This window comes from Drosophila grimshawi, unplaced genomic scaffold (assembly GCF_018153295.1).
Source record: "Drosophila grimshawi isolate 15287-2541.00 unplaced genomic scaffold, ASM1815329v1 contig_1377, whole genome shotgun sequence".
NCBI lineage: Eukaryota > Metazoa > Arthropoda > Insecta > Diptera > Drosophilidae > Drosophila > Drosophila grimshawi.
Window position 1 is genome coordinate 23,164,586 of NW_025062900.1, and position 26,804 is coordinate 23,191,389.

The window sequence follows — 26,804 nt, forward strand, 5'->3', positions numbered from 1 at the left end:
AATGTTGTTCAGCTGTGCTCATATATCAAAATCGTTAGCGCACCTGAGGTCAGAAGTCGTTTGGACGACTGGACGGCTTAATAAGCTAATACCGATAACGGTAAATATTTAATTAAGCTTAAATGTGTAGCATAACGTTAGGCGCTACGTGGAAGGGGTCAACAAGTGTAGCATGTTAACAAGTCTGCGCAATTTGCAATAAGTGAATTGCGAATTATGGTTACCCCTACCAGATGTATGCATACCAAATTTTAATGAAATGAGGTAAACAATTGGAGAGTGACATTTGACAAACTAAGACGTAAAAGTATCTATCTTTGTCCTGCCGAAAATTAGGGGATACAACTGCTCATTTATTGAATAACAATAACTTAATGTTATCTAGATTGTTCCCAGGGAAGCGATTTAAAATGGTTTGTATGTCTAATAAGGATTTCTTTATAAATTTGGGACGGACAGCATATGCTGATTTTATTAATTCGAATATATTTGTTTGTGACAATTTAATAAATTCTATTCTAGAACATTTTTAAGAATTGTTTCTTAGATATTTCCAAAATTTAGCATTTCTCATTCTTTAACCAGTTTCACTGACACAATCAGCTCCTTCAATTCACTGACATTAATAATTAAATCTATAATAATACCACTGGCAAACCATATAAATTATTGTAGAACGTATTTCCAGTTTTACTTGCAAGAATTAAAGCGTTTGATTTGTCATATTGTAAGCCGCCCTACAACATTCAAATGCGTTTATATTTACATTCGCTTTCTGTCTAGATGTAAATTGCAGCAGGATAATGAGATAAGTAGTCAAAGCACCGCTAATCTAAAAAGAAAAATCGAAAATTAAAAAGAATGTGATTTTGTTTGAAAATGTAATAGTTAAATAATAATAGTAATAGTGACTGTTCGACTGTTCTCTTACCGTAAAGTAGAGCGTGCGATCAATGTTGAAGAGACCAGCAGCTGTAAAGTTGATCTTCATATGCATTAATTGCATTGAAAATTGTTGTAGCTTCTCCTTGACCTCCGCACTCTTCGTCCTGTTGAGAAGCAAGTGCACAATGCCCCCAGTTTTTTTACTCTTTTTGATGGCCCGACTGCTGCCCTCAACGATCGAGATAATGGCTATCAAATACAATATCATTTGACATGCAAAGAACGTTACAAATTCGACTGTCCTGAATTTGCCGTCACGCTTTGACCTGCCCAGTATCGTTTCAAGCACATAGTAAGAATCAAAGACAATGATTAAGAAGGCAATTGAAATGATCGTTAGCAACTGATAGGTAAAGTATTTGTTGGCCGTGGCAGCTGCCTCGCAGATTAGATGATGTATTTCCATGGTCTCCTGTATGATCTCAGCCGGATCCTTTGACACAATGGTATACATTGAAAAGGAATCCAAACATTGCATAGATCTTGTCTTTTGCACGGCCTTAATGACGCATGTGTCCCACTGATGAGCGAGATTCTTGAGGACCTAAAAGTATAAATATAAATATGGTTAGCTTGAAATAATTGTGCGATTAAGCTAGCTCAATCGACCTCATTTAATGCGTTGAGATAAATGCGTAGTTTGATAAACAGTCCAGTCACGAGAATGCTAACTATGCAAACTAAGAAATTTGGCGATAAGTGGCTCACAATCGCCGAGTAGGACATATAGGTCATTGCGCCTGGTAAAATCAAGAAGGAACTGTAGGCAGTGAAACCAATCAATGTGCATAGCAGAAATGCAGCGAAGCCATTGATTTGCCGAGCCGCTCGCATCTGGTCAAAGTTAATGCCGACACGTGGAAATGCCTCACGTTCCAGGCCATCGAATATGGTCATCAGGTTTAGCAACTTCTGGCAATTCAGCAGCGAAGCAAGTAGCACTATTATTATCCCAAATATGCCGTTGAACATCTCCAAATCGCCGGTGATGCCCGACATATCCGTCAGTGAATTGCTCATCATCAGTGAGCGATGTTCCAAGCAACTGTAGATGAAGTTCAGCATGTGGAAGAATATCCGTCCGACCGTGTTGGCCAGGCCAAGGCACGACAGTCGCAGGCGACCCGCTGAACTGTCCACACAATACGGCACAATGCCAAAGATTAGGGTCAGAAATAATGTCACCCGGTAGCAGCCGTAAACATTAACGGGATGCACTAGTCTGTCCAAATAGTCCGGTAACCTCATGGCGTATGAGCAACGACTTAACTTCTATTCTCAACTTAATATGTCAAATTTGTTTTCTTTTCTAATCTCTCTTAATGTATCAAATTTGTTTAATTTTCTAAGTTCAAGATTAAGATTGCCTTTAATTAATTAATTAACGAGCCTTGTAGGAAATGTGTGTTCATTCCCACTTGATTGATAAATGGGATTAAATTTAATGAATTTTTGAGTGCTCTACACTATAAGCATAAATGAGATATAAAAATTAGATAAGAATTTTGTCGTTTGCCATCTATTTCAAATCGAAAAATTATATGCACTTATCTAGATATTTCAAGCCATCTAATGATAAGCGTTGTTGTATTTTTTATTATTTATACCCTGAACCCATTTAAAATGGGTAAAAGGGGTATAACGGTTTTGTGGAAATGTATGGAACAGTCAGAAGGAAGCATCTCCAACCCCATAAAGTATATATATTCTTGATCAGGGTCAACAGCCTAATCGATATAGCCATGTCCGTCTGCCCGTCCGTCTGTATTAACACGCATATCTCAGAGACTATGAGAGCTAGAGACTTCAAATTTGGAATATAGGTTCTCGTATACCAGGCGCAGCTCAAGTTTGCTTTATTTGATCGATAGCTGCCTCCGTTTCTCGATTATCGATACAATTTTACAGGCAACATCTTCTAATTAATACATAATATGAATGTGCATATTATTGATCAACTGCTCAAATTTCATCAAGATCGGATAGGAAAGACCCAAGTTGATATCATTTCTATCAGCAGCCTCAAGCATTTTCTGTATGCATGCGTATGTGTGAGAAAGAGATGACATGATAATCGACGCGAGCGTCAATATGTCCTTGTGTGTATTCTGCTGAGTCCCGTTATATACATATGTATGTATGTATGAATATGCGTGTTTGTCGGCAGAGCTCACATTTTGGTGCAAAACTTTTAAATGGAAATTTTGCAATTAAACTGAAAATATTTAACAACTGGGTTCGGGGTAAATCGTAGTCGAGCTCACTCGACTACAGTACTCTTACTTGTTAACCGTATCATTGCTTACCTCATTTAAGGCTTCAAAGTGCTGCCAACAGCGATGAAGAATTGCGTCAAAAAGCAAAACGATGCTGAGCAGAAAAACTTGAGGCACATAGAAGGCAACGGCAGCTGGATAAGTTGGCCAAATATCATTCCAAAGCAGCATGCAAATCGAGCTGGCCAAGTAGGCCACTTGCATGCCGGAGATGAGGAACAATTTCGTGTGGCGCAGATTCATAATCTTGCCGTAATGAAAACAGACGCCCACACTAAGGAGGTGATCATCAACGCGTGCTATCAGATCAAAGAGTCGAATCAGTCGCCGCACATGCAGCCCGCTGCAGAGAAAGAGTGTAAACATGCCGATCATGCCGATGAATTTCTGGAGGGTGTCTCCCACTTGGCTGATTGGCGAATCGAAAAAGTAGCCCACAATGCTCTGTTGCTGAATGAGCGCAGATAAAAAGCAATAGCCAAAGAAGCTGAGCTGGAGTAGAGCGTTCAGATAGCCGAGGCGACTCATCTGGAAATGTCGTGCTGCAGGTTGACCACTCAGACGGAAAGGAGTCAGTCCTAGAATATAGGTGAACAGAAGCAGCGACTGCTCAGCACCGTAAGCATCTCGTGGATGGAACAACTGTCTCCAAATTGACCGCATGACTTTCGAAAATAGAACTAGTTTCTGTACCGGATGCGGAACACCTTTTATACTTTTGGTGGGTTGTCAATCAGAATCAAATATCAATATTTTTAAAAACCCTTTTACGCTTGTCAATTGGCCACAATTCTGATTGACAGGGTTAAAGTCCTTGAACTTACTCTGCCCATTTTCGAGGTGCTGTCAGCAGCCGCGTAATGAGAAACCTTTCACAGCAAACACGCTACGTTTATTTAATGACAGTTTGCTTTTGTTATGCATTATAAGGTATAAGGTGTGGGTGTTAGAAAATCGCTTATGGCCTGAGTTAATTAATTTAATTGAGTTCGGTCATGTGCTCGAAAATTGTTAACACCAAAGATAAGGACTCAATTTTAAATCGAGGCAAATCGATCTTCCTCTAAATTGGCTTTAGGGCAATCCAATTTGTAAAGGAAAACTTAATATTAACTTATTTCTTATAAATTGTATATAATAGATAAGGTATATAATAACTTATTGTTCAGTTTTAATCCCCAGATAAGGTATATAATACCTTATTGTTCAGTTTTACTCACCAGACAGACATACATTTACACACCTAATGGTTTGTCAGATATTTTTATCGGTCGGTTAATTTTGATCTTTTACTAGCAATGTGTTCATTTCGAGCCAGTTTCCAGCTTACCTTGTTAACCATTACCAGGCGAATTTCCACTAGATATGTAAAACAGTTGAACAGGTTTACGGCAAGCGAAATCGCCGTGTGCTGGACCATGAATGTGAAGTGTAATGCCCAAGTTGGAGACACATTGGATGAGTAGAGAACGGCAAAGGTGCCCCAGTAAAAGGCGAAGTTCACAAGGAACATGGAGAACATGATAGCATAGCTGAAGCGCAGCACTTTACTATACATGATCTTGATGCCAACACTGTGCAGCTGTAAATCCATTGTATGAAATTTTTGTAGGCACTGCTCCAATCGGTGCTTGGGTATGATGGCCGTCAGATAGATGACAGTGATGCCAATGAAGCCACTCACGATCTGCAGCATGTCCCCGAAGTAGGTGATTCTCGAGCGGAAGAAATAGCTGGCGACTGACTCACAGTTGTTGTTTATAGTTAGAATATAGCAGACAGTATATACGCCGATATGGATTATGCCATTTAAGTAGCCAAGCCAGGACTTCTTGATGTACCTGCAGCAATTCTCGTCGCGGCAGCTGATATAGAACGATGTCAGCCCATACCAACAGGTGACATGGAAGAGCGGTGTCAAGGATTCGTACAACCGTTTGGCGGACAGCCATCGACGCAAACGGCGTCGCAATGGATGTTGCAGCACCGAATTTAGTTTGATTTCCGCACCCGCATTCCTTTCCACGTCCATGTCTTCGTCTGCACAGCTGGAGCTTTGCGCGGCAACTAAAGAGCTAATAATAATTTGCACGAAGTCGGCGTCGTCGTCGTTCGCCGACTGTTTAATGAGGTGGGTCCTGTCTGCCCCATTTCCTTTTTGGTTTGAGTAGAACACAAACAAACCTATTAAACCGTTGAATTTGAATTAATACCCTGCAGCTGCAGACTATGTCCTTCGGGACTCATTTACCACAGAACTCGTTAGATGTGCGATTTACAGACACTCAACTGTGCCACATTTTTTCATTCAGTGTCTGTCTGCGAATGTGATAATATATTTACTGAATGTAATAAAATATTTGGGTATATTTTCAAAGAATGGCATGATACAATAGACCAATTTACGAGTTGCACTAGACGGAAGTTATCCCATGCTCTGAAATACCTATCACTAGTTTAGTGAATTTTATGGTTTCCATGAATTAGCTTCAATATGTTCACATGAATTTATGGTAATTGTTTGTAATTAGCACAATTATTTGGAAGCTCTATAAAAGGCAGAATAAGTTCATTTGATCTTATGTTTCAATTAAACATATTGACCTTAATAATACTGAAAGATATTGTTCTGCAACATTGATCGTCCGACTCCTTATTTTGCGTTAAATAAAAAGACAATATTTGTTAATACACAAAAACAAAAAACAACAAAATATAACTTTATTTTATGATGTATTTTACAATTTCCTTCTAAGGCGATATTTTTACTTTGCTTTCAATATTGGATAAATTCAAGGAATGTTGAATATTGACAATTTTACTTGTGTGCTTTAAAATTTGATTTATAGTTATAATCACGTCAAGGGAACTACAGACAATAATATAATTCACAATATTTACGATGTATTACGTGCATGGAAACAAAAACGGTTGGTTACAAAAATTGAGACGAAATGAGACAAATCACATTTTACAGATATATTGACATATATGTTAATACTAATTGCACAATAATTTAGTAATTGCACTTTAAGCTTAGCGCTAACGCTCTATGAGTTTTCTATAAATAAATGTGTGAGTATGTATGAGTATATGCACACAATATGATTATGCTTCAAATGGTTTCGGTGCGTGGATCGATTTCGTGAATAGCCTGCATAAGACTGGTTTTATTTGATATGGGAATGCCCTGCCTCGACATTTCCGTCAAGCGGTCAGTTAGGCGCTTTTGATCCCGGCCACACTGCCACCTGAAAGCAACAACAATTTAAGCTTAATGTGATGAAAGTTGAGCGAGTTTCGCTTCGCTTACCACAAATGCTCGCAAGTGTGCAGCAGGGGTATATAGAGTGGCAGCAGATCAATATCACAGAGCGTTTCAAAGCGAGTGAGCGCCAGGAGGGCCCAACGCTCCGCCGAATGATGCGGCACTGGTGTCGCTGTGCAGGCAGCGACTAGTCGACAAAGTATTAGCAATACGGGTCGCGATCGATTCATGTAGACTTTGTTGAGCAGACGAAAACAGTTCTCGAGCAAGGGTATGGCCAGCTCATTGCGTCGCTCGTCCAGATACTGACACGCCCTGGTCAGCTCTTCGTGCTGCAGAAAGCGCAAAAATGCCGCCGAATCACGCAGCTGCGGCTGCTCAGTGATCTGTCTGAGGAACACTTCAAAAGCGTTGCTACGTCCACCAATCAGCTGTATGGAGAAATTGCCCACTAGCACTTTGCTGGGAAATTTTATGCTGCTCATCATGTTGGGATACTGGCGTTTCAGGCACTGATGCAGCTCGCGAAAGTCCGTGTAGCGACGTTCAATTGTGGCAGGTTGCTCATCCAGTATACTGGAGTCCAGGCGCACTGTCAGCTCATAAACAACGAATCGCTTGATGTTGGTATCGTCGGTCTCGCGGGGCATTATGTTCGCCTGCAAAATCTCTAAGCGCAGCTCAGTGCTCTCATCGGCAGTAGGCGTAAACCTATGTGGAAAGCTCTTCTTCCAGCAAGCTATTGGGAATTGAAAATATTTTCAAAAATCTTTAGTTTAAGCTAAGTTGAATTCTTTATATATATATATATATATATATATATATATAATGTAGAAGTAATTCTAATTAGTTAATTAGTCTAATTAGTTGAAATCATCACACTGGTGACTGCAACTTCTCAATAATTAAATGAACCTTACAAGTTTGGAACAAAAGGCAAAAAAATAACTGGAAGTATGTATACATATATATACATTTTTGGGTACGCACCTTTTGAGTGTGTCTGATCAGATGTATCTGCTGAAATGGCCAAGGCAGCCTCAATGGCTGGGCTTTCGGGCTCGTCATCTGGATTGGGGAAGTCCTCGGAGGGCTGGTGGGGCAGTAAGCGTCTGGCACCCACAGTGTGCACTAAATAGATGAAAGTGATTCATATTGTTATTTTCTAATCATCCTATTAATATTAATTGTGTAGTAGTTGTTTACTCACTTGCCATCTGGTTGCAAATGAGAACGCAAGAATGAAACAAATAAGCAGCTGAGCAATGAGTTTATATTTTGTTTATTTGCTTTTTTTTATCGGGACTCTACCGATTATGTTGATTTTATAAATCTGCAAAGTGACTAATCCCCCACAAACGGAAGCCAAAACACTGATAAACCATAATAAGTTGGACGCCTTTGTTTCTGAGATATTCGCAAAATGCACCGACTATTGAATACCCTCAGAGCATATATTTGTTGTTTTAACTGGAATTAAAAGTGTTTTAAATATGCTTCATACAGTAAAACATTTATTAAATTAAATGTGTGTTAAATATGCTTCATACCGTAAAATATTTATTAAATGATATGCCAACGTAAATTGTTATTATTTGTGGTATTCTGATGGTAGCAGCGTATTTTGCATTATAACTTAGATAGTATGCACTTTTTGGAGAGCGTATGTAAACATTGAGTTATCGCTATCGTATGTAAACATTGTGTTACGCTATCGATAAAGTCACTACGCGACACTCACGCACGGACAACAAAAGCGGCTATTGTCATCGAACGAGAAGAAAAAGAAGTGGGAGCATAATTTATAATTTTCAGTTTGTGACAATCAAATAATGACACTTCCGGAGTTTTTTGGCTGCACTTTTATTGCATTCGGACCACCGTTCGCCCTGTTCGTGTTCAGCATTGCCAACGACCCGGTGCGCATCATAATACTCATTGCGGCCGCCTTCTTCTGGCTGCTCTCCCTGCTGCTCTCCTCGCTGCTGTGGTTCGCTGCTGTCCCGTTGCGCGATGTGCTCGTCTTTGGTGTGGTGTTCTCCGTGCTGTTTCAGGAGTGCTTCCGCTACATTATCTATCGCATACTGCGGAGCACAGAGCAAGGACTGCACGCTGTTGCCGAAGATACGCGCGTCACAGAGAACAAACATATTTTGGCCTATGTTTCTGGCTTGGGATTTGGCATCATCTCGGCCATGTTTGCTCTGGTCAATGTGCTGGCGGATATGGTAAGTGTGGCTCGATTGCCTCTGTTTAACATGGTTTATTTATTGTACTTTACTATCGTAGAGTGGGCCGGGAACGATGGGCCTTAAGGGCGGCTCCGAATTCTTCTTTATCACGTCGGCGGCTCAGGCGCTGTCAATTGTGCTGCTGCACACATTTTGGAGCATCATCTTCTTCAATGCCTTCGATACGAATAACTACGTACACATTGGTTATGTTGTGGGAACACATCTTTTTGTTTCCCTGCTGACACTGCTCAATGCGGATGGATATTATTGGGCCACCTTGTTGCCAAACTATATTGTTACAGTTCTCACCGGCGCCATTGCCTTCAAGGTGGCGGGGGGCACGGGAAGAAGCATCAAGCGGTTTATTATGTGCCGATGAGGGATTGATTGCAATTATAATTAAGTTAATTCTCATACACTGCAAAAGGCATTATATTAACTTTAATTATTTTAAAATAAACATTTTCATTTTGAGAAATCTTAACAGTAATACATCTTGCTTGTAGATGATATTTAAACTGATTTATATTACAGCTTTACAAATATGTATATCTAATTGATGTCAGCAAGAATGTGATTCCATCTCAAGCGAACATTAAACTGAATTAAGATTTGTTTGTGTTTGATTTGCTTATTTTGACAATTGAATATGCCAATATTCCGATTCTTTGCACTTTACTGGCTATAGTGCATCTTGCGAACATTGATGCCATAGTCGGCCAATGCCGGCTGCAGGTCCTCCATGGTTAATGTAAATTTTCGATCCTTTGCCTTAGATGAGAATATTATTGAAGATCAACTAAATGAGCAAAGGGAGTTCAAAGTCGTACCTTTGAGCCGCCAGGTGTGGCAGAATTCTGCATGTGGGTGCGCACCTTGGAATGCTGCAGTGAATCATCGATGATGTCCGACATGAATTTCTGCGTGGCAATCGAGATCAGGCGCACAATACGTCTGTCATCCGAGTGGAAACCGCCCATGTTCAGATAATGCGCAGTGACTGCAAATGCAGGACGATTATTCAGTTGTTATTATTGATGATTAAGAGCAAAAGTTACCAGCATCTGGCATTAATGGAGTATAATCCTCCAGCTGCAGCAAGAAATCGCTGAGATGTGAGGCGGGCGCTGCGCGATCGCCTACCGCGTTGAAACTGCCGGCGCCTCCCACGCTCGACGCGGCTCCACTACTTGGATTTACTTGACCCGAAGAGCCGCCGGCATTTGGATGATAGATGATGCCAAAATTGGAGCCAACCATTGTTTATTTTCTTGCAATAATTCTTGATACAACAACAAGTGTGACCGTAGAGGGCAATTACACAAATACCAAGATTAAACTTATTACAGATGTTCTGTTGTGGTGTGCAATAGTTATAACATCGACGTCCCCAGCTGTTATTCGTTAAAAATATCGATTCAAAGACTATCGCCATGCCAAAGAATATTACAGATAGTCGGTATATCGACAATATTATTCCAACAAGAAAAACAAAAATATTATTTTGAATTGGAATATATTTTAAACATCTTTGAGATGAGTTAAAATATGGAATGATATGATATGAAAGATATGAGGCCGAACACGCTTAAGCGTTGCCTAAACTATTTATCTTTTTTGGTAATATTCTTCTTTTTTTCTGATGGTTTGAACAAAGACTTTACAACATAAAAGAGAAACAAGACTGCAAAAGTGCCAACAACGGCTAATGGCAGTGTGCCAGAATTTCTGATATAATCCATAAGATGTTCAAATGATAATTCATCGATTAAACTGGATGGCTTGGGTACATCTTCCGGTTGTGTATTCCTTAAATAGCCGTCCTCGACGAACTCGATGAAGGCCTTTGGCGTATAATCCTTCAGCGGGTACCGGTACAATTTGCCGAGGCGCAGAAAAACGAATTCGGGAGCTTCGGCAATCTTCAAGCGTTGCGCTGTGCCCATTCCAGCGGTTAATGAGTTCATACGTGCCACATTTATTTTGCGTCGCAGAGTGCCACCAACGGCTTCCCAGACGGCATAGAGGCGCTGGCAGAGCACACATTCCGCCGAATAGAAGAAGATGAACCAATCTCCGGTTGTGGCGCCCGTCGACGCCTGCGTCAAATGCTCGAAATTATCGTCAGACAGCTCCTTCACCCCCGGCTCGCGATTCTCCCCAAAGAACTGGACAATCTCCTCCTCATTGACAGCGCCATGGTATAGAATCGGAATTCCTCGCCGGAAATACAAAAGTGCCGGCTCCCGACTTGGATCGTAAATGTGTATTAGATTGCTGTTGTGCGCCTGGACAACCGTTGCGCCCAGCGTCTGCCGCAGTTCGCTCTGAATTTTGCCCACAACATTCTCATATTCCACGCAAGCCGCGCAACCGGTTTTTGTGAATAGGGCAACCACGTCGCCTTTACCCGTCAGAATGTGAATCAGGTCGGAGTCATCGACGCGTTCTATGGCAGCGTTGCACACAGCAATTAGTCCCAAACAGAGGACTCCAAAAATCTTGGAAAAGTGCATTGTTGACTGCGTTTTTTGAATTCCACTTGTTGTTTGCTTGGAAACTTTCTGTAATCTGATATTTTAGAGGAATGTGAGTATCGCAAATAGATATCGATATCAATATAGTTATACAGACATCGATAGCTGCAAATTGAACTTAAAATTGAACTTATTTACGACATATCTGTGTTTATGAAAAATACATTTAATTCTGTATTAACTGGCTTATTAAAAATATTAACATGTGGCTGTGCCACATTGATTAAAGACATTAAGCATGTTCAAATTATATGTAAGCACAGCCTGTAAATCTCAGAAAAATCGACAATTCGTTTGTTCGATTGCATTAAGTTTTATTTTAATCAATACATATTGCAGTTCTTTGGAAACATAAAAATAGTTATAATTAGGCAGATGCGCCTGCATCAAAATTCATTTTATGGGTGCCTTCTGCCAAATGCAAATCACGCGTTAAAGTGGACATGGTGCAGGTGATTTGTTTCTGATGCTCGTCGTAGCTCTCGCAGTTAGAGACGCGCTGGGCAACGAATGTGAGCAGATGCAGCATGTTCAGTTTCCGGCCGTTGGCCTCCAGTTCGGCGCAGAGATGATGTATGAACCAGCTGCCTTCCACCGTATTACCCCACGAGCAGTGCTTGGGAATAGTGCAGAAGGCAATCAGGAAATCCGAATAGCAGGGAATCCGATAGTTACTCCTAATCTTGGCGTGACCATCGGTTTCGGTCTGTGATCCGGCGTTTGAAATCAAATAGCCGGTTTCCCGTCTCTTGCCGCGACATGCCTGAACAATGAAGATCTTTGGCTTGCCAGCTAGCGATTTGCATTTGTCCGCTGCGAATGCTTGCCAGATGCTTTCCAGCTGGTAGCTCTCGTCCTTGGCATGGATTTTGTCGTTGTCGTCGCCATTCGTGAGAAAAGCCACCAGGATGCAATCGCGATTCGCATGATTTTGGGCAGCAGCATCGTTGATCTTCGCTTTAATTTGCAGATGGGTCAAATCTTTGTAAATTGTTACTCTGAAATCCAATTTTTTAAGAGCACGTTCTAGTTTCGCACTATCCACTTTCGTGTGGGGAAGCGGTGTCAGTTTTTCGTCGTTGAAGTGCTCATGGCTGAAGATCAGGCCGAGACCGCGTTTCTTGTGGTTCATTTTGTATTCCGTCAGCACTTGGCCAATGTCAGTATCGATTACGTCCAAAGTCCTCAGCGTGGAGACACATGCTCCATCTGGGACAGTTGAGGATTCAGCCTCTGATGCGTCCATTGCTCTTTTCTAGAATATTTAAAAAATTTCACTGAATATATTTCAAGCGATTGATACGGGGTCTGATGGAACCGATCGATGTGTCATTCGATGTGTAGGTGATAAGATGATTGCACAGCCAACGTTGCCATCTGTGTTTTTAGTTTCTGTTTTCTATCTTTTTGTTTAATAAATTGCCGATAGCAATTCGAGGGCGAATGTCGATTAATATTGCGTACAAAACTTTAAATTTAATTTCATCATTGAGCAACTTTGTCGCAGTTGTTCAAGTCAGCAAGAATATAAAGCTTATAAATAACGGTTCTTGATTAGCTTTTACTACATTCCAAAATTGAAAGCAATGTTCACTAAAATGATATTCCTAATCATCTTTAAACTTTATATTGGTTCTGAGCTTGGCTAACCTTGCTATAATAATTATTACAGTTGAATTGTAATAAAAAACCAAGTGTCGACAAGCAACTTGGATATTTTCTAGCATATGTGGTGTGTGGCGTTCCAATTCAACATAAAAACTGTAGTACGTATGACAAAACAGTGTTCGAAGTATAAAAGCTGGACTCACTACCACAAGACTCGAAAAGGTAGCGCAAGTTTTGCGAAAATCCGCCCCTTATTTCGTATAAAGTTGCAGCAACATTTCGCACTTGATACCCCTTCGTTGTCAGCATGTTGTTAACTAATCGAAGAAAGCGCGCCACTTTTAAAATACAAAATTTACAAACGAACTTTCTGCTAAATTTCAAAACTCCAACTGCAAAGAATTCAAATAAATATGTGTGTAAAATAAAATATACTTATATTAAAATTAGATATTAAATATAGTTTTTATCGCAATTACTTTATAAATATTTATTTATGAGTTCGGCGTGCATGTTGCGGCAACATTTAGAATCGGAAAAATGTGGCGAGACACATGCGCATTGCCGGCAGTGCAACATTCGCGAGCGAGGAATTATTGAAAAAAAAAATCAAATTCAGTGATAAAGTGAAATTCGTGCGCGTTGGTTGGCTTACACTTCGTGTAAGCTCCAAGCTCTGATTACTCTCTCTCTCTCTCTCTCTATTTCTATCTGAAACTCTCTTTAAGCGCGAAACGTGAGTTTGCCTCGTGTTGCATGCTTAAATAGCTCCGGATCGGCGCAGCAGCAACAAAAACAACAACAACAGCAATAAGCTGAGAAGTTCTGAAAAGAATTTGAAGTTGTGCTTGTTGCCACAGAAATTTGCCGACAATAGCTGGATGAATGCAATTATTATTGATACATTTTGAACGGGAATTCGCCACATTCCACATAGTCAAATAAATATTCATAATACTCAATAAGGACTAAGCTGTGGTGGCAATGAGGCTAATTGGATTTATTCTAAATTTGGCGGCTTTAACAGGTGAGTGATTTTTTTTTTTTATAATCAGCACTCAGAAATGTGCGAAACAGTTCCAAAAATAAATATATAATTTGAATTATTTATTATTTTATTAAATGAAACAGCTGCATCAAGTTGTTTTCGCTTAAGACTGCTGGATATTTGAAATTGAATTCCATTTCGGTTTTAATAAACTAACATACAAATTCCATCTAAAGGAAATTCTGAATTCCTAATCTTCAGTCGAGTATTTTTATGTTTTATATAATTTATACAAGTCTTTGGTATTCCAAGTGCAAAAAATCTCTCTCGACTAAAAGTATGAAAATAAAAAAAAGAAATACAAAAAGAATTTGTTGATGAGTTGTATGGTTTTGGTTTTTGTTTTTGTTTATTATTTAATCCCAGCCACATTTCACACATTATAATCACAGAAACAAAAGTTTCTTATGCTTGTTTGCAAAACTCATTTGAAGTTTATTTTTATTTTTCCGATTTTCCTACAATGCATTCGAACAGATTCTCCCCACCCCATCACCTCCTTACGCCCTTGTATACACCCGTGTACACTTCTTGTTAGCTAACTGGGCTAAGAGGCTGAAGTCGAGGGTCGTTATTTATTTTTGTCTCATGGACAACTATTTATTTATTTTTTTTTTTTGCGTTATACATTTTTTTTTTTTTTACTATTTTGCTGTTGCTGTGTTTCGTATTTAGCCTTTGTCAGTGTTACGTATATTCATCAATATATTGTGCTGTGGGGTCTCTGGCTCAATTGTCTCGTAGCTAATATAAAATCGATGGCACATTTGTTGCATATTCCGTTTTTACAGGTGAAATCAATGGGCAGTGACCAAAAAGAAAGCCAAACCAAACTCAATACGCAGTTGAGCACTGTATAATAGTTGGCCGGATCTATCTGTCACTTCAAGCCAATGCAGCAGCAGCACCACAAATGGAAATTCATATCAGGCTAGTGAGTTGAGCCTGTATTTTTTGTTTTCATTTCGCATTTTGGAGTTTTCATAGCCTGCCTGGCAGACAACAGTGGCTGACAGCCGTCTCTGACAGATCCAAAGTGCAGAGACACTTCAATCTGCATGCTCCAGATTAATGTGGTGATGCGTTCTTTTAACTCTTTGCTTTCCTTCTTGACACTTCAACCAGCGAACGCTGGCCAGCAAATATTTAATTTAAGCGACCCAGTTCACTTTATCGGGCCACCATCACTTTTTCATGAGTTTGGCAACCTGAGAGCTACTATAAATTTCTGTTTGCGTTTGCAGACTAATCAAAAGCTGTGAGGTGAATAAAACCAGATTTATGTCTTGGCCCCATTTACTTTATGCCATTTGATCCAATTCGTTGAAAGGGTACATATAAAGTCGGCTTGAAACGCATTAAGTTCCGTTTGCTGCAATCTTGTGTTTGTTGTGTCGTTTGCGGCATCCTTGTTTTTTGTATTTCATTTCAGCCTTGCAGCGCGAGGCTTCGCTTACTGTGCAGCTGCCCCACTTGCGGTTTTGTTTAATTACGCATATTACTGTGACTCCCCCTCCCTCCCTCCATCTACGGCCAATCCCCGCCCCAGTTGCACTGCGGTCTCTTACTGACGAGTGCCAGTGTCTTTGGTTTGCCCGGGTTGCAGTCAGTGCTTTAGACTGCTGTCAACAGCAGTCTGAGGAGCAGCGGCAGCGGCAGCGGCAGCAGCTGGGGTAGGAGCAGGAGCAGCAGTCTGCACTTCCGGTTATCCTGCCTGCGGTTGTCCTGGTTTTTCGCCTTGACAGGATTGTCAAGTAGCCAAGTTGCGCTGCAACCGGACAACTGGCCAATGACTAAGCTCCTAAACCAAACGCCTTGTTAATTGCTTGGCTTTTGTGGCCGCACTTAGCATTGGTTTTAGTCCATTATCTATCCTGGGGCAACCAATCTGTGTTGCTCTGTTCTGAGCACTTCTCTCACCAGCATCCATTCTTATTTGCCATACTTATTTGTGATGCAAATCTGTGAAATAATATGCAGCAGCAGAAGGTGCCAATAAATTATGGACCCTACTGTTGTCGGTTACCTAATGAGCCAAAGCGTCTGCAGCAACAGCAACACACTCCAATGAACAGTTGGGCCCATTACTATTGCCTAGCACTGTACTCTGTGTTTGTGCCTGTGTGTATTTAATTGAGGGAAAGGTCAGCGTCGCATCGATTTAACTAACGCTAGTCGAGGGCTCATCTAAAAAGAAAAGCAAAACAGAGTAAGCCGACAGTCGACTACAGCATACCCTGCAGTTATACACTTACATACACTTATTTAGTTCAAGTTTTATTTGTTAAACTAGTTTGCTTGTTTCCGCACACAAAACTGTTGGACGACTTTAATTAAACTACAATGCAATGTTGTAGTGTTGATCACTCTTTTCACTAGTGCAACAGGGTATGCCACACACAAAATAACTGTTGCAATTGTGTGGTTCTAGGTGTAGGTGTGGATTCATTCATGCCTACGCATTTGTTGTGCTCGCCGGTTTGCCGGTCTCCAGCTGTCGGTTGCCCATTTAAATTAGTTGTACTCGCACTAGGCACCACTTAACCTCACACTGCAGCCCCCACTGGCACCCTTCCCCTGCTGTGGTTGCATTGCAATGATAAATTGCCACTTGACTTAGCATATTTGTGGCGTGGACGGGTCGACACAGTCGTAGTATCAGATGCCCCAATCCTTGGGTCCCTTGTTTATTGTTGTTGTTGTCCGACTCTTGTCCTGACTTTTGAACTTTGACTTTTCGCTTGCCTCAGATACACAGATGTATGTATATTGCCTCACCTTGAAATCTTAAAAGCTTTGCGGCACCAGGTAGCCAAAAATAAGTCGCCAGCCAACAAGCATCGAGCCTGCTGACTCGAGTGCCCCCATGTGTGACTGTCACACAACTGACACATCCAAAAGTGTGCTGTCATTTGCTACTTCCTTTGCATCCTTGTGCTTGTGCCTGTGCATGTCAACACCAGCCAGTTTTTTTTTTTTTATTTTGATTTTTTGCTTTTTTGTTTTTGTTTTTGTTTTTGTTTTTGTTCATTCTTCCATTTATGCATGCATGGTGTTTGCTTCTCGTTGTCTCATTTTTTTTCTTTTTCTTTTTTGTTTTTTTGTTGATGTCGCTTTTTATTATTATTTCGTACGTTTTTTTTGTGTATATCCGACAGACACTCGTTGTTGAGTGGCTGTCAGGTGTCAGACCGCGCATTTGTGTGTGTAAACGACACTGCATATATGCCAGAGCTCGAGGCTGGCGAGGTCGAGATGTTTGGCTTAGTTTCGCTTAGGCATAGATGAAACAGAAAGCAGACAACATTGCGGAAGCATTACACAGGAAACACTTTTTGCACCAGTTTTCAGATCAAGAAGTCTGAGACTGTTTTGAAATATGGTTTGAGTGCGGCACTCATCCTAAGCAGTGCTCTTTAAAATGTATATTTGAAGTAGACTTATTTTAATAATTTGCCCTTTTTGAAGATGGAAACCAACTTGGCATACGCCAGCTTGAACCAAGCTCATATAAGAATTTAAAATTCTAATATAGTGTAACTATATCTTGATCCAACATCGAGGTAGCAATCTTTTTCATGCATATGAACCCTTAATACTAAAAATAATCACTCTTATTTATAAAGTAACTTAAATATTTGATCATTATTATTGCAGCGTTATGCATAAATTAAAAGTTATAGTTTAAGTTTTTTTTTTGTTTTTTATCACTCCAATAAAATGTACTTATAATTAAATTATAATTAAAATAAATAATAAATGGGGACTTACAGGGATGTTTTCTCATCTTTTCAATTTATTTTGGCTTTTCGGTCAAATATAAGAATCTATAAGATATTTAAATAAACCATTTAATAGTCTAGGTGATCCAGATAGTGATGTTTCCAATAAGAAATTATGATATGATTTTGCTAAACAGGCGAACATTATCTTTTCATAACCAATTATTATACATATTACTATCTTTGACTTGAAATTTCATCATGATAGCTATGATTATTTCCAAAGTAAAAACAATTAAAATATTTATTTAAGCTGAATAAGAATATATTTTAATTTCACTCTTCACTTTCATCGCAACACTTTTAATCATTGTTTTTTTTATGATAATTAAATCTATAATATGTTTCGTATATGTATGTGTAGCGTTCATCTCAACCCATTTGACACGCCAATTGAAATGAATTGAAAACATTTTTTTTACCGACTCTCAGCTCTATTTTCGTACTCAGTTTTCTCGCTCTCTGCATTGACAGATTCTGTGCAGTGTCGCACTTTGACAATCTAACAAATTGTTGCAACAATTGACAGTGGCATAATGCCGGGCGATACGGTGTTGCCTCTCTCAACCCCTCTTTCCCCACACCACTTTGTCTTTTAATTTGACTATCAACTAACTGGCGACTGTCCAGTGTTGAAAAATCATTGCACTTGTCAGCGTCGAAACTATGTGGGAAATGTGATAAAGCAAGTGGGCATCATTTCAAGCGTCAATTTAGATTGTGTGAGTTTCGCATTGGAGGCTTGCTTTGTTTATAATTTAATAAATTGCTCATTAATTAAATGATTTACTCGTTGATATACCCAGTATTTTCTTTACGGTGTGTATACTGTTGTTGCACTTATATTTCTATATATGTGTGATGATCCAACGTTTGTCATAAGTTGACTTCATCGCTGACTTTAGTCTTACTTTTCATGTGATTTTAAAAGTGCCTTTGGCACTTGAAATTACAGCATAACATCGAGTCGATTATTATTTTGAAATCAACATCATGCTGATTATTCTTTATGAATTATATATAAAGGGTGCGTTCTGATGTTTCAATTTCTGGCCAATCGAGTCGTGCTTCACATGAATAATTCGTAGCGGAATGCCGAATGCATTTGTCATCAATTAACCTATGACCTGTGCCTGAACTTAACAATAGAACAAAGAATATTACGAATGCGAGTCAAATTCAGCCAACCGGTTAACACACTTGTGTACGAAGCGGCAAAAAGATATTGATGCAATAGTGAGGCATGGGGCGCGCGGGTGCATAAGTGGTATAATTCAATTAAAAGTTAAATAAATAGTCGAGCAGAGTCCAGCATAAAGCAGCTGGCGATTTATCAAGCGCTTTTAATTGATGTTTATGCATTGCCATTAAAACGAATTTTTTGATCGGCTTGGGACGATGTCGCAAGCGCCTTTGCAAAAAGCGTTGTCCAAAAAAATTTGTAACAATCATCGATTTGCATGTGTTTACAATCAAAAAATAAACATTAACAACAACCAAGCGAAAAACAACAACAAACACATCAAAGAGCAAAACAATCTGCAATTTAAATTGTGAATTGCTTACCCTGTAAAAATTCGTAATGGTAGCATAACATTAAATATGCAGTTGGGAATATTGCTGATTTTATAATGCATATATAACTATATATATTCGCTGAGCTCTCCTTAAAACAGCAAGTTATTGTTAAGTGTCAATTTTGCTAAGAATATTCGATAACTTTAGATTACAGGGCATCTTCGCGTTGAAAACTTTTCGCCAAAGCTGGAAAATTCATTTAATCGATTTGGTGTTTTTTTGTTCACTTTTGGCTGGCATCGAAAGGATTCATTGATTGCTTGTACATATAAATACTGAAAACTGTGCGGAAAAAAATAAAGTGAAAAAATTGCATTGCAAAATGTGCATTCAATCAGTAACTAATAACATTTGAATAACATCATTTTTACTGTTGACCTTACAATATCATCAATATCAGAAAAAGGTATTTAAGATACGAAATGATTGTTGTTTATTTTTAGGTTTTAATTGATTCAGTAAAAGATGCAAGTATATTGACTAGGCTGAACAGCTAATGGTTCTTGAAAGTATATATGACTGAGGAACAATATATATATGTATATACATATATATATTTACACTCCTGCTAAAATATATAATGATGTTTTTTTCATTCATTTTACTAAGTGAATATATTTACATATACAAAAATATTTAAAATACATTACTTATTTTACATGTTCATAAATTAAAATCTCTGAATGAAATTGGTTAAAATGTTATTATAATTATTTTTATTTTTCTTTTGTACATCTGCTATTGGTGGTTCCTGTTGGCGAGAGTATAACAAAAGCAGCCTCAACTCTGTGGCCAATTCATGTGGCAAATAAATAAAAGAGTCTAAATAAATGGGAAAAAATCGGATACTGATGTATGCATATGTGATAAAAGGCATTGCGACGCATAAAAAATGCATGCGGCGCATAATGCCGCATGACCCGGCAGAGGCACGCCCACAAGCAAGCCGAAAACGCCCACCAGCAACAAAAAAAATGTGAATGAAATAAATGCGACGCGTATTGTCTTGCAAAAAGAAAAAAGAAGGAAAGAGCTGATGAAGAAAAAACGCAAAACCGACAGTTATTATAAAGCAGCCAGACGTGGGGCTTGGGGCCAAAGCTGAAATGAGTGGTGTGTGTGTGTGTGTGTCGTGTGTGTGTGTGGTGTGTGCATGTGGCTGCGATGCTAACCTAGTTTATGACAGAGTTTAAATTATCCTTTGTTTTTGCTACAGTGTTTTTTTCCGCTTGGCAAACAAAAGCCACAGCGCTCAAGTAGATGCCTCTCTCTCTCACACACATACACACACACACACACACACACATACAACTGCGCACACTTATAAATGTGTTTGTGGCTTGTGTGTCTGTGTATGTGTGTGTTTGTGTGTTAATGGTGGCAACTGCCATCAAGAAATTGCATATTAATCAAGCGGCGACAGCAAAGCCAAAAATAGGAAAAATAAAGCGAAAAAAAAGAGGCAACTTTATGAACGTTAAATGAGATCCAAATGGTGCTCTTTATGCGTATGCGTTTGTGTGTGTGCCTTTAACGAAGGTCAACGGCTGGCAGAGCAAGTACTTTATGCGAATAAATCTTTATGGGGTTGGCAATAAGCACAAATGGCTTGTCATATGCGCGCTTTGCGTAACGAGCTCGGAGCCGTTGCGGGCCAGCTTAACAATTTGTCCGCTTTGGCCAAAAGCGCTCGCTCCAGCAGGCAACAGAAAGCGGCGCATAAATCTGTCATACAACAAACAACAACAACAACAACATAACTGTTATAGCATCGTAACAGGAGCCCAACCTACACTGACAATTGAATTTATTGAGCTGAAGTCCATCAATCAGTTAATATGAAGCCGCTGGCCAACATACTGTTGGCCCAGTCCGGGTGCAGGTCGAGCCACGCAAGCAGCTTCTACTGTTGACTGTTGCATGTTGCCTGCAGCTTGCGGCTGCGTGGTGGCAGCTGCTGGTGGCAACTTGTAATCACCAGAGTCAAAAGATAACCACTGTCGCAGTGCATAATAGCGATTTAACTATTTATTCTGCTTGATTGGAGTTGCACATTATTTGGCCAGCGATTGCTCAAGTAGAGCAACTCACATTTGACTTACAAAAATTTACATTTAATTTTTTTAAATCAGTTAATCAAAAGCAAAACCAGTGTACAGTGTAGAAAATAATTGAGGCAAAATTGTGTATGGAGCCCAATGTAAATTGAAGTGGATGAATGAGCAAAAGGGGGCGGACCACAGAGAGGTCAGAAAATCCAGCCAGGTGGATGCTACTTAAAGGAAGCAAGGAAATTATTACTGCGAGGTTTTTCGTGCAGAAGAATATTTAAAATGCACACAATAAAAATATATAATATAATATATATTTTTTGGTATGGAAAAACGAACCTGCTTTGCCTAGCCAAGCCAAGCCAATTTAAAACAAGTCCAAACCAGAAAAATTGTGGCCCACTTATGGTCTCTGAATGTGCAGGAATATTCTTGATTGTATGCTACACTTGTTGAAGATTTTCAAATTGGCTAACGAAGTTGTCTGCTGAGCTTTACTTGTAAATATTTAATAAATTGCATTAGTTTATGCACGAGGAGTAACTTTAGTTTAATTAAATGCTAGGTCCAAAACTTTTTGGCCAACGACTTTAAGCTACGCCCCTGTTGCAATTTGTCACTTTTAATGACTTGTCAGCGGGCGCTTTGGTGCAGCACATGTCAACGCCGAACCGCTCCGACATCGAGTTGAGAATCTAATGTAATTGAAAAGTTTTACAGCCACGGGAGTCTATTGTGCATCACTAGGGGAATATATCCCCAACCCAGACCATTTCAAGTCGAAGTAGCATTTCTTAGCCGCAACTGCAGCACAAGTCGCGTTCAGTTCTGTGAGTGTCTGGTGCAGCATCATCATCATCAATGCAGCTCAGCGTAACTCAAATGGAGCGTCATGAAACAACAGCACGTCCTTGGCAAAATGAAATTTGTCAAAAAGATGCTGTCACGCACCAAATGCTGAATGCTGACTTAATTCATATTTCCCCCTTTTCCTGACTTGCCAATGTGATAAGACTAACTGCAAGTGCGCTACTACAACCCAATCCCAATCCCAATCCCAATCCCAATCACAAACACAAATGCCAAACACCAGAACTCAATCACACCCAACGAACTGATAACTTGTCATTGCAAAGATGAAATGCTCTTTTGGCTGTTCAAAATAAATTAAGATCTTTGCTTTGCATCTAAGTTGTCTTGTATTTCCTTTTATTTTGAGTGCTTCTTTCGTTTCAAATGAAAAAGAAAATAGGGTTTCCTTCATCAGTTCTCAGTCGAACTTTCGTTTACGTACCAAATTATTGATTCCCAATCTTATTTCTTCTCGCTTCACATCTCTTCTAACCCTTTTCAATGATTCTCTCTTTGACATTGTGTCAGCTTCTCGATTTGCTTTCAGCTGTCATTTTTTTTTGCTGCTCTCGTATTATTTCTCATTGCTCTACATGATTCTGCTAATAGTTCATTCTGCTTCTCGAACTTTGTTTCTTTGTTCGCTTTTGTTTATGGGATTAGACAGTGACCTGTTGGACATACCCTGTGCAAGGGTATGCTAAATAATTATTTTTTGTTCTTTGCACGTGAACAGTTAATAAATGTCAGTCAATATGCATTGAAGGATGCTGCAGTGCGTGCTGTAAATACAAAAGCCTTTTTTTCTTATGCTCATCTGCTGCTTGTGTGTGGTTTCCGTCATCGTTATAACTTATTGTTCGCTGCGTGTTTACATGGCGTATGCACAACGGAAATGAGAGAACGAATAAAATGCTGGCAACACTCTGCAATTTGGAGGCTGACCCGATTTATAGGCCACTTGGCACTTGGCAAAGTTTTCTTAAGCATTCTCTCTTATTTAAGAGCTACTTGAGGCGGGCAAAGCACATTTTGATGGCTACAAGTCGTCAGTTTGGCAGCATTAAAGATCAATTTCGTTGAAATTTAAAAGTGCATTTAAGCTGCTCCACAATTCAGCCATAAGACTAGTATATAGGCAGGCAGGCAGTTGGGTTGCTGTGGCATCTCAAGCGAGCCACGCAGGAGCCCAACTCGAGCTGAGCGAAAAACCTTTCAAGCTTCTTATGACTTTTGCAAAAAAAAAACTGGAAAGAAGAACAAAAAAAAACCCTTCGCTGCTGAATAACAATAAGCCTTGAAATGGGAAAAAGGGATAAGCTGCCGCAACTCTTGCCGCCACTTGGCTGCTGAGTGGGTGCTAGAAGCCCCGCGTAATATCTTTCCAAATAAGAGGCAGGTAGTGGGGCAGGGCGGGTCCTTATCAAGCCAACACATACTCCCCACATGGCGGAAAACAATGTGTGTGCTGGGCAGGAGGTCAACAGGGTGCCTTATGGAAATACTAATTAGAAAAGTAGAAAGCAAGAAAGGGATGGAGAACGACAGAGAGCAACAAATAGAATTTACATTTTACTAAAATCCTTTTTTGTACAAATGTCATTTGCACGCGCTGAATGCATACTGCTGGCTGCTTTCTTGTTGTTTTGTACAATTTCATTTTCAACACAAAGTTTTGTTTTATTACCCAGAGGACACGAACAGGACTTTGTAACTTACAAGCCAAATAACAAGTTGGACGACGAGCTCTGAGACGCTGCAGTTGTTAAAGTTGGATTTGATAATAAAATTACTTTTACAGTTGCTCTTGATGTTGCCTCTGCGCTGCTGCTCTGCTGTGCTCTGCTCTGCTCTGCTGAGCTTCGTTTCAGCTCTGCTGAATAAGTCTGTAAGTCCATCTTGACCCAGTTTTGTTAACGTGACTTTGTAATGAGCATACTCTGTCCGGTGGGCCCTTGAGCTAACCTTCCCTCGGGTGTATGCTAATCAATCCATAGCACTAATGCAGCAGCACTCCAAAATCAAACACGATACATACGGATTTCCAATTAATGGCATAATGTTTGCATATCTAATGCATCCACATTCACAACTCCCAATTGCCAATCAGCCAGCCACTCACCAATACCAGCTCACTTAATAACGCATATTGTCCAAGGCTTGTATGCCCTCAGCTTGTGTGTCTTGCCCGATGTCTAATGAACAGGCGACTTAACATGAGACCATCTTGAGGCATACACTCTAAATAATAATGAGGGCAATGCACGTGTCCATTGCCTGATGCTCTTAATTGTATCATCTAAATAGCCACTAGGCCAGCCGACAAATATGTTATCCACAACTTTTGGTTAAGCTTGCAACACATGTGAAAAGCAAGTTCATTTTAAATAGCTGAATCATGAATAAAAACTTAAATTTCACCAGAAGTAACTTAAATTAGAACCAAGAACTGTGTCTGATATCATGTGTATTGTTTTGCACTCGACTTTTCGATTGTCTGCGATTCAAGTCGTGTTATTTGCACTTTTGTTGTTAATGCTCTCAACGTCAGACACTAGAAGTCAACATCATGACAGCACTCGAATAATTTCCATTTGTGGCAAGCAATCGAAATAAATGTCTGCAATTTGTGTCGGGTGTTTTGGCCCTGTGGTACTTTCAATAAGTGACTCTTAATAATGCAAATGCAGTTCAGTAGTACTGGCATTCAACACTGAACAACCAACCGGCAGAAACCAGCAGAAACAACTACCAAAAACAGACAGCAACTGGGTTAAATGTGTAGAGGCAGGCGTGTTAACTGTAGCACAGTTTTTTTTTCGACCTGTTAGCCATATATGCGGCATGGTAGTCGGCTACAAAGTTGTGTCTGAACTGATGATTGAAGTTCTTGGTAGTGTACAGTAGTCTTTGTCATGTACTCGAACAATGCGTGTTTCGTCCCTTCATCGTCATCCACGGCCATTAGGCATTAGGCTGCATTCGTGCTCCAGTCTATGCATGTCGCTTTGTCGGGGCGTCTACGTCAATCAACATCAGAACAATCACTGGAATCCAACGGAGCAACGGTGCAACGGGGCAACGGGGCAATGTGGCAACGGGACAACTGGTGCAAGGTGTGTAGCTTTGTTTGCCCAGTCACTGGTGGACAATTCACTTAAAAACCGGCACGTAGCGCACCAACCCGCAGCTTTACTAACCCCTACTCTTTGTCATCCCATTTGGAGAGTGGGTGGCTTGCACGCATTGCTTTACACATACACACACACACTCACACAAATACACACACACACACATACACACACATACACACACACACACATCAACACACACATCAACACACACGTCATCGACATCTGCGTAATGCCCGTTGCTTTGTAAAACTGTTGCAAAAATGCTGAACCGAGCTCAGCAGGACAAACCCTGAAATAAAAGAATATGCAGCAGTAAGGTGTGATGGGCTGAGAGAATACTCTGGAGCTACACTCTTAAGAACATATATTTATGCATGTGCATTTACTTAAAACCTTTTTGCTTAACTGCAATTGGTAGGTAGTTTAATGATATACAGTAGAAAAATTGATTGTTACACATTTTTTAACCTGCAAATAAAAAAACCACAAGTCTATTTTAGTTTTTTGAAACTAGAAATGCATTTTAAAATGCTAAATTTACAATGATTTCTGCAAGTGTGAAATTTTCAGGATAGATGGAAAACAAGTTGAAATATATGTTAAGCAAAACAGAAGAAGAATGCCTCAGAATTGTGCTTCAAACTTAACTTTACTGACATGATTTAAATAACAATAATATTGACGAACTTGCTTTATACAGCTTGTCGAGGATAAATTGTGGTAGGTTATTTTCTGATATACCTGACACTTTTGATTCAGCTTATAAAATAAGCAGAAACAGTTGCAGAAGCGATTTTTCTTCAGCTTTAAGACTGCAATTTTGCGTTCAACGTAAAATATTCACTGTGCCTGAATTGTTAATCATACGCCACGTGCACCCGACAGCTGTCAGTAGTCAGCAAAAGCCGTTGGGCGATGCTGCAACAAGAGATTATAGAAATTGCATTCGTCTTATGTTAAGTCACAAGTGCATTATGCTTGCCATTAAAAAGCACCTCGCACCTTTTCACCTCTTAGCCGTAAGTATATTTACGGCGCTTAGCAGTTGGACATTGTGTGGACCACAAAGAGGGGCAAAATTCTGGGTAACTTTTGCCTTCTTCGTTCTTAATGCGACTATTATTAGCATATGCTGAAAGTTTATGGCTGTCATCGCTTTGATGTCCCGCAAAGTTATTGAATGGTCTTAAACTTGGCCGTTTTAGTTGGCGGTTCATTAAGCGCCTTTGGCTACTTTGTCTCTCAGTAAGTATCATTAAATACTCTTGATTATAGGAGAGACAGTTCATTGCACCACTAATTGAGCGCGTCGTCTGTCTAGACAAAAGCCACAGTGTGGCTGTCAAGTTAATTTACGACGTTAACAGCAAAATAAAGTCACTAACTACTTGTTCTTTTAATGAGTCTATCCTTTCAGCTAAGTAATCAATTTGATCATCATCTGTTCTTAGATGTTTGAAAAAAGTAAGGAATTGGATGAGTCACCAAATG

The 26,804-nt window shown here is 39.7% G+C and overlaps 8 protein-coding genes across 8 annotated transcripts in view; 3 read left to right on the plus strand and 5 right to left on the minus strand.

Annotated features, from left to right (window-relative positions):
• Positions 1 to 46: 46 nt before the first annotated feature.
• LOC122322438 lies at positions 47 to 3,931 on the plus strand. The gene is made up of 2 exons (XM_043214561.1): positions 47 to 100; positions 3,262 to 3,931. Exon 2 carries the CDS (start codon positions 3,285 to 3,287, stop codon positions 3,687 to 3,689), a length of 405 nt encoding a protein of 134 aa, XP_043070496.1. The 5' UTR covers positions 47 to 100; positions 3,262 to 3,284; the 3' UTR covers positions 3,690 to 3,931.
• On the minus strand, positions 704 to 5,253 carry LOC6567156 (putative gustatory receptor 28b). The gene is made up of 3 exons (XM_001993270.1): positions 4,552 to 5,253; positions 932 to 1,489; positions 704 to 832 (listed from the first exon to the last, which is right to left on the minus strand). The coding sequence occupies exons 1-3, from the start codon at positions 5,251 to 5,253 to the stop codon at positions 704 to 706; spliced, it is 1,389 nt and encodes a 462-aa protein (XP_001993306.1).
• A 649-nt stretch (positions 5,254 to 5,902) lies between these two features.
• Positions 5,903 to 8,178, minus strand: LOC6567157 (sorting nexin-21). The gene is made up of 5 exons (XM_001993271.3): positions 8,040 to 8,178; positions 7,700 to 7,959; positions 7,480 to 7,620; positions 6,535 to 7,228; positions 5,903 to 6,472 (listed from the first exon to the last, which is right to left on the minus strand). The coding sequence occupies exons 2-5, from the start codon at positions 7,704 to 7,706 to the stop codon at positions 6,337 to 6,339; spliced, it is 978 nt and encodes a 325-aa protein (XP_001993307.1). The 5' UTR covers positions 7,707 to 7,959; positions 8,040 to 8,178; the 3' UTR covers positions 5,903 to 6,336.
• A 41-nt stretch (positions 8,179 to 8,219) lies between these two features.
• LOC6567158 (gamma-secretase subunit Aph-1) lies at positions 8,220 to 9,207 on the plus strand. Its single transcript, XM_001993272.2, has 2 exons — positions 8,220 to 8,717; positions 8,779 to 9,207. The coding sequence occupies exons 1-2, from the start codon at positions 8,322 to 8,324 to the stop codon at positions 9,100 to 9,102; spliced, it is 720 nt and encodes a 239-aa protein (XP_001993308.1). The 5' UTR covers positions 8,220 to 8,321; the 3' UTR covers positions 9,103 to 9,207.
• LOC6567159 (transcription initiation factor TFIID subunit 10b) lies at positions 9,159 to 10,044 on the minus strand. Its single transcript, XM_001993273.2, has 3 exons — positions 9,782 to 10,044; positions 9,554 to 9,723; positions 9,159 to 9,494 (listed from the first exon to the last, which is right to left on the minus strand). Exons 1-3 carry the CDS (start codon positions 9,981 to 9,983, stop codon positions 9,399 to 9,401), a joined length of 468 nt encoding a protein of 155 aa, XP_001993309.1. The 5' UTR covers positions 9,984 to 10,044; the 3' UTR covers positions 9,159 to 9,398.
• Positions 10,045 to 10,222: 178 nt separating this feature from the next.
• LOC6566646 (thioredoxin domain-containing protein) lies at positions 10,223 to 11,291 on the minus strand. Its single transcript, XM_001993274.2, has one exon. It carries the CDS (start codon positions 11,237 to 11,239, stop codon positions 10,328 to 10,330), a length of 912 nt encoding a protein of 303 aa, XP_001993310.1. The 5' UTR covers positions 11,240 to 11,291; the 3' UTR covers positions 10,223 to 10,327.
• Positions 11,292 to 11,557: 266 nt separating this feature from the next.
• LOC6566647 (caspase) lies at positions 11,558 to 12,601 on the minus strand. The gene has a single exon (XM_001993275.2). It carries the CDS (start codon positions 12,504 to 12,506, stop codon positions 11,628 to 11,630), a length of 879 nt encoding a protein of 292 aa, XP_001993311.1. The 5' UTR covers positions 12,507 to 12,601; the 3' UTR covers positions 11,558 to 11,627.
• Positions 12,602 to 13,485: 884 nt separating this feature from the next.
• LOC6566648 (neural cell adhesion molecule 2) overlaps positions 13,486 to 26,804 on the plus strand; it is a 66,830-nt gene continuing 53,511 nt past the window's right edge. Inside the window, exon 1 of the mRNA XM_001993276.2 lies at positions 13,486 to 13,895. Coding sequence (XP_001993312.1) covers positions 13,853 to 13,895 — 43 coding nt within the window. The 5' untranslated portion in view covers positions 13,486 to 13,852. The remainder of the gene's footprint in view (positions 13,896 to 26,804) is intronic.

What these genes read in the sequence shown, in the direction of transcription:
- LOC122322438 (XM_043214561.1), top strand. Translation starts at nt 3,285, where the DNA reads ATGAAGAATTGCGTCAAAAAGCAAAACGATGCTGAGCAGAAAAACTTG.
- LOC6567159 (XM_001993273.2), bottom strand. Translation starts at nt 9,983, where the DNA reads ATGGTTGGCTCCAATTTTGGCATCATCTATCATCCAAATGCCGGCGGC. An exon ending in TCCATTAATGCCAGATGCTG is followed by an intron (nt 9,724 to 9,781) that starts GTAACTTTTGCT and finishes CTGCATTTGCAG; the next exon opens with TCACTGCGCATTATCTGAAC. An exon ending in CCACACCTGGCGGCTCAAAG is followed by an intron (nt 9,495 to 9,553) that starts GTACGACTTTGA and finishes TTCTCATCTAAG; the next exon opens with GCAAAGGATCGAAAATTTAC.
- LOC6567158 (XM_001993272.2), top strand. Translation starts at nt 8,322, where the DNA reads ATGACACTTCCGGAGTTTTTTGGCTGCACTTTTATTGCATTCGGACCA. An exon ending in TCAATGTGCTGGCGGATATG is followed by an intron (nt 8,718 to 8,778) that starts GTAAGTGTGGCT and finishes TTACTATCGTAG; the next exon opens with AGTGGGCCGGGAACGATGGG.
- LOC6566646 (XM_001993274.2), bottom strand. Translation starts at nt 11,239, where the DNA reads ATGCACTTTTCCAAGATTTTTGGAGTCCTCTGTTTGGGACTAATTGCT.
- LOC6567157 (XM_001993271.3), bottom strand. An exon ending in TGATCAGACACACTCAAAAG is followed by an intron (nt 7,229 to 7,479) that starts GTGCGTACCCAA and finishes AATTCCCAATAG; the next exon opens with CTTGCTGGAAGAAGAGCTTT. An exon ending in CACACTTGCGAGCATTTGTG is followed by an intron (nt 6,473 to 6,534) that starts GTAAGCGAAGCG and finishes TGTTGCTTTCAG; the next exon opens with GTGGCAGTGTGGCCGGGATC.
- LOC6567156 (XM_001993270.1), bottom strand. Translation starts at nt 5,253, where the DNA reads ATGGACGTGGAAAGGAATGCGGGTGCGGAAATCAAACTAAATTCGGTG. An exon ending in GCCTGGTAATGGTTAACAAG is followed by an intron (nt 1,490 to 4,551) that starts GTAAGCTGGAAA and finishes TTATACTTTTAG; the next exon opens with GTCCTCAAGAATCTCGCTCA. An exon ending in ATCGCACGCTCTACTTTACG is followed by an intron (nt 833 to 931) that starts GTAAGAGAACAG and finishes TTTTCTTTTTAG; the next exon opens with ATTAGCGGTGCTTTGACTAC.
- LOC6566647 (XM_001993275.2), bottom strand. Translation starts at nt 12,506, where the DNA reads ATGGACGCATCAGAGGCTGAATCCTCAACTGTCCCAGATGGAGCATGT.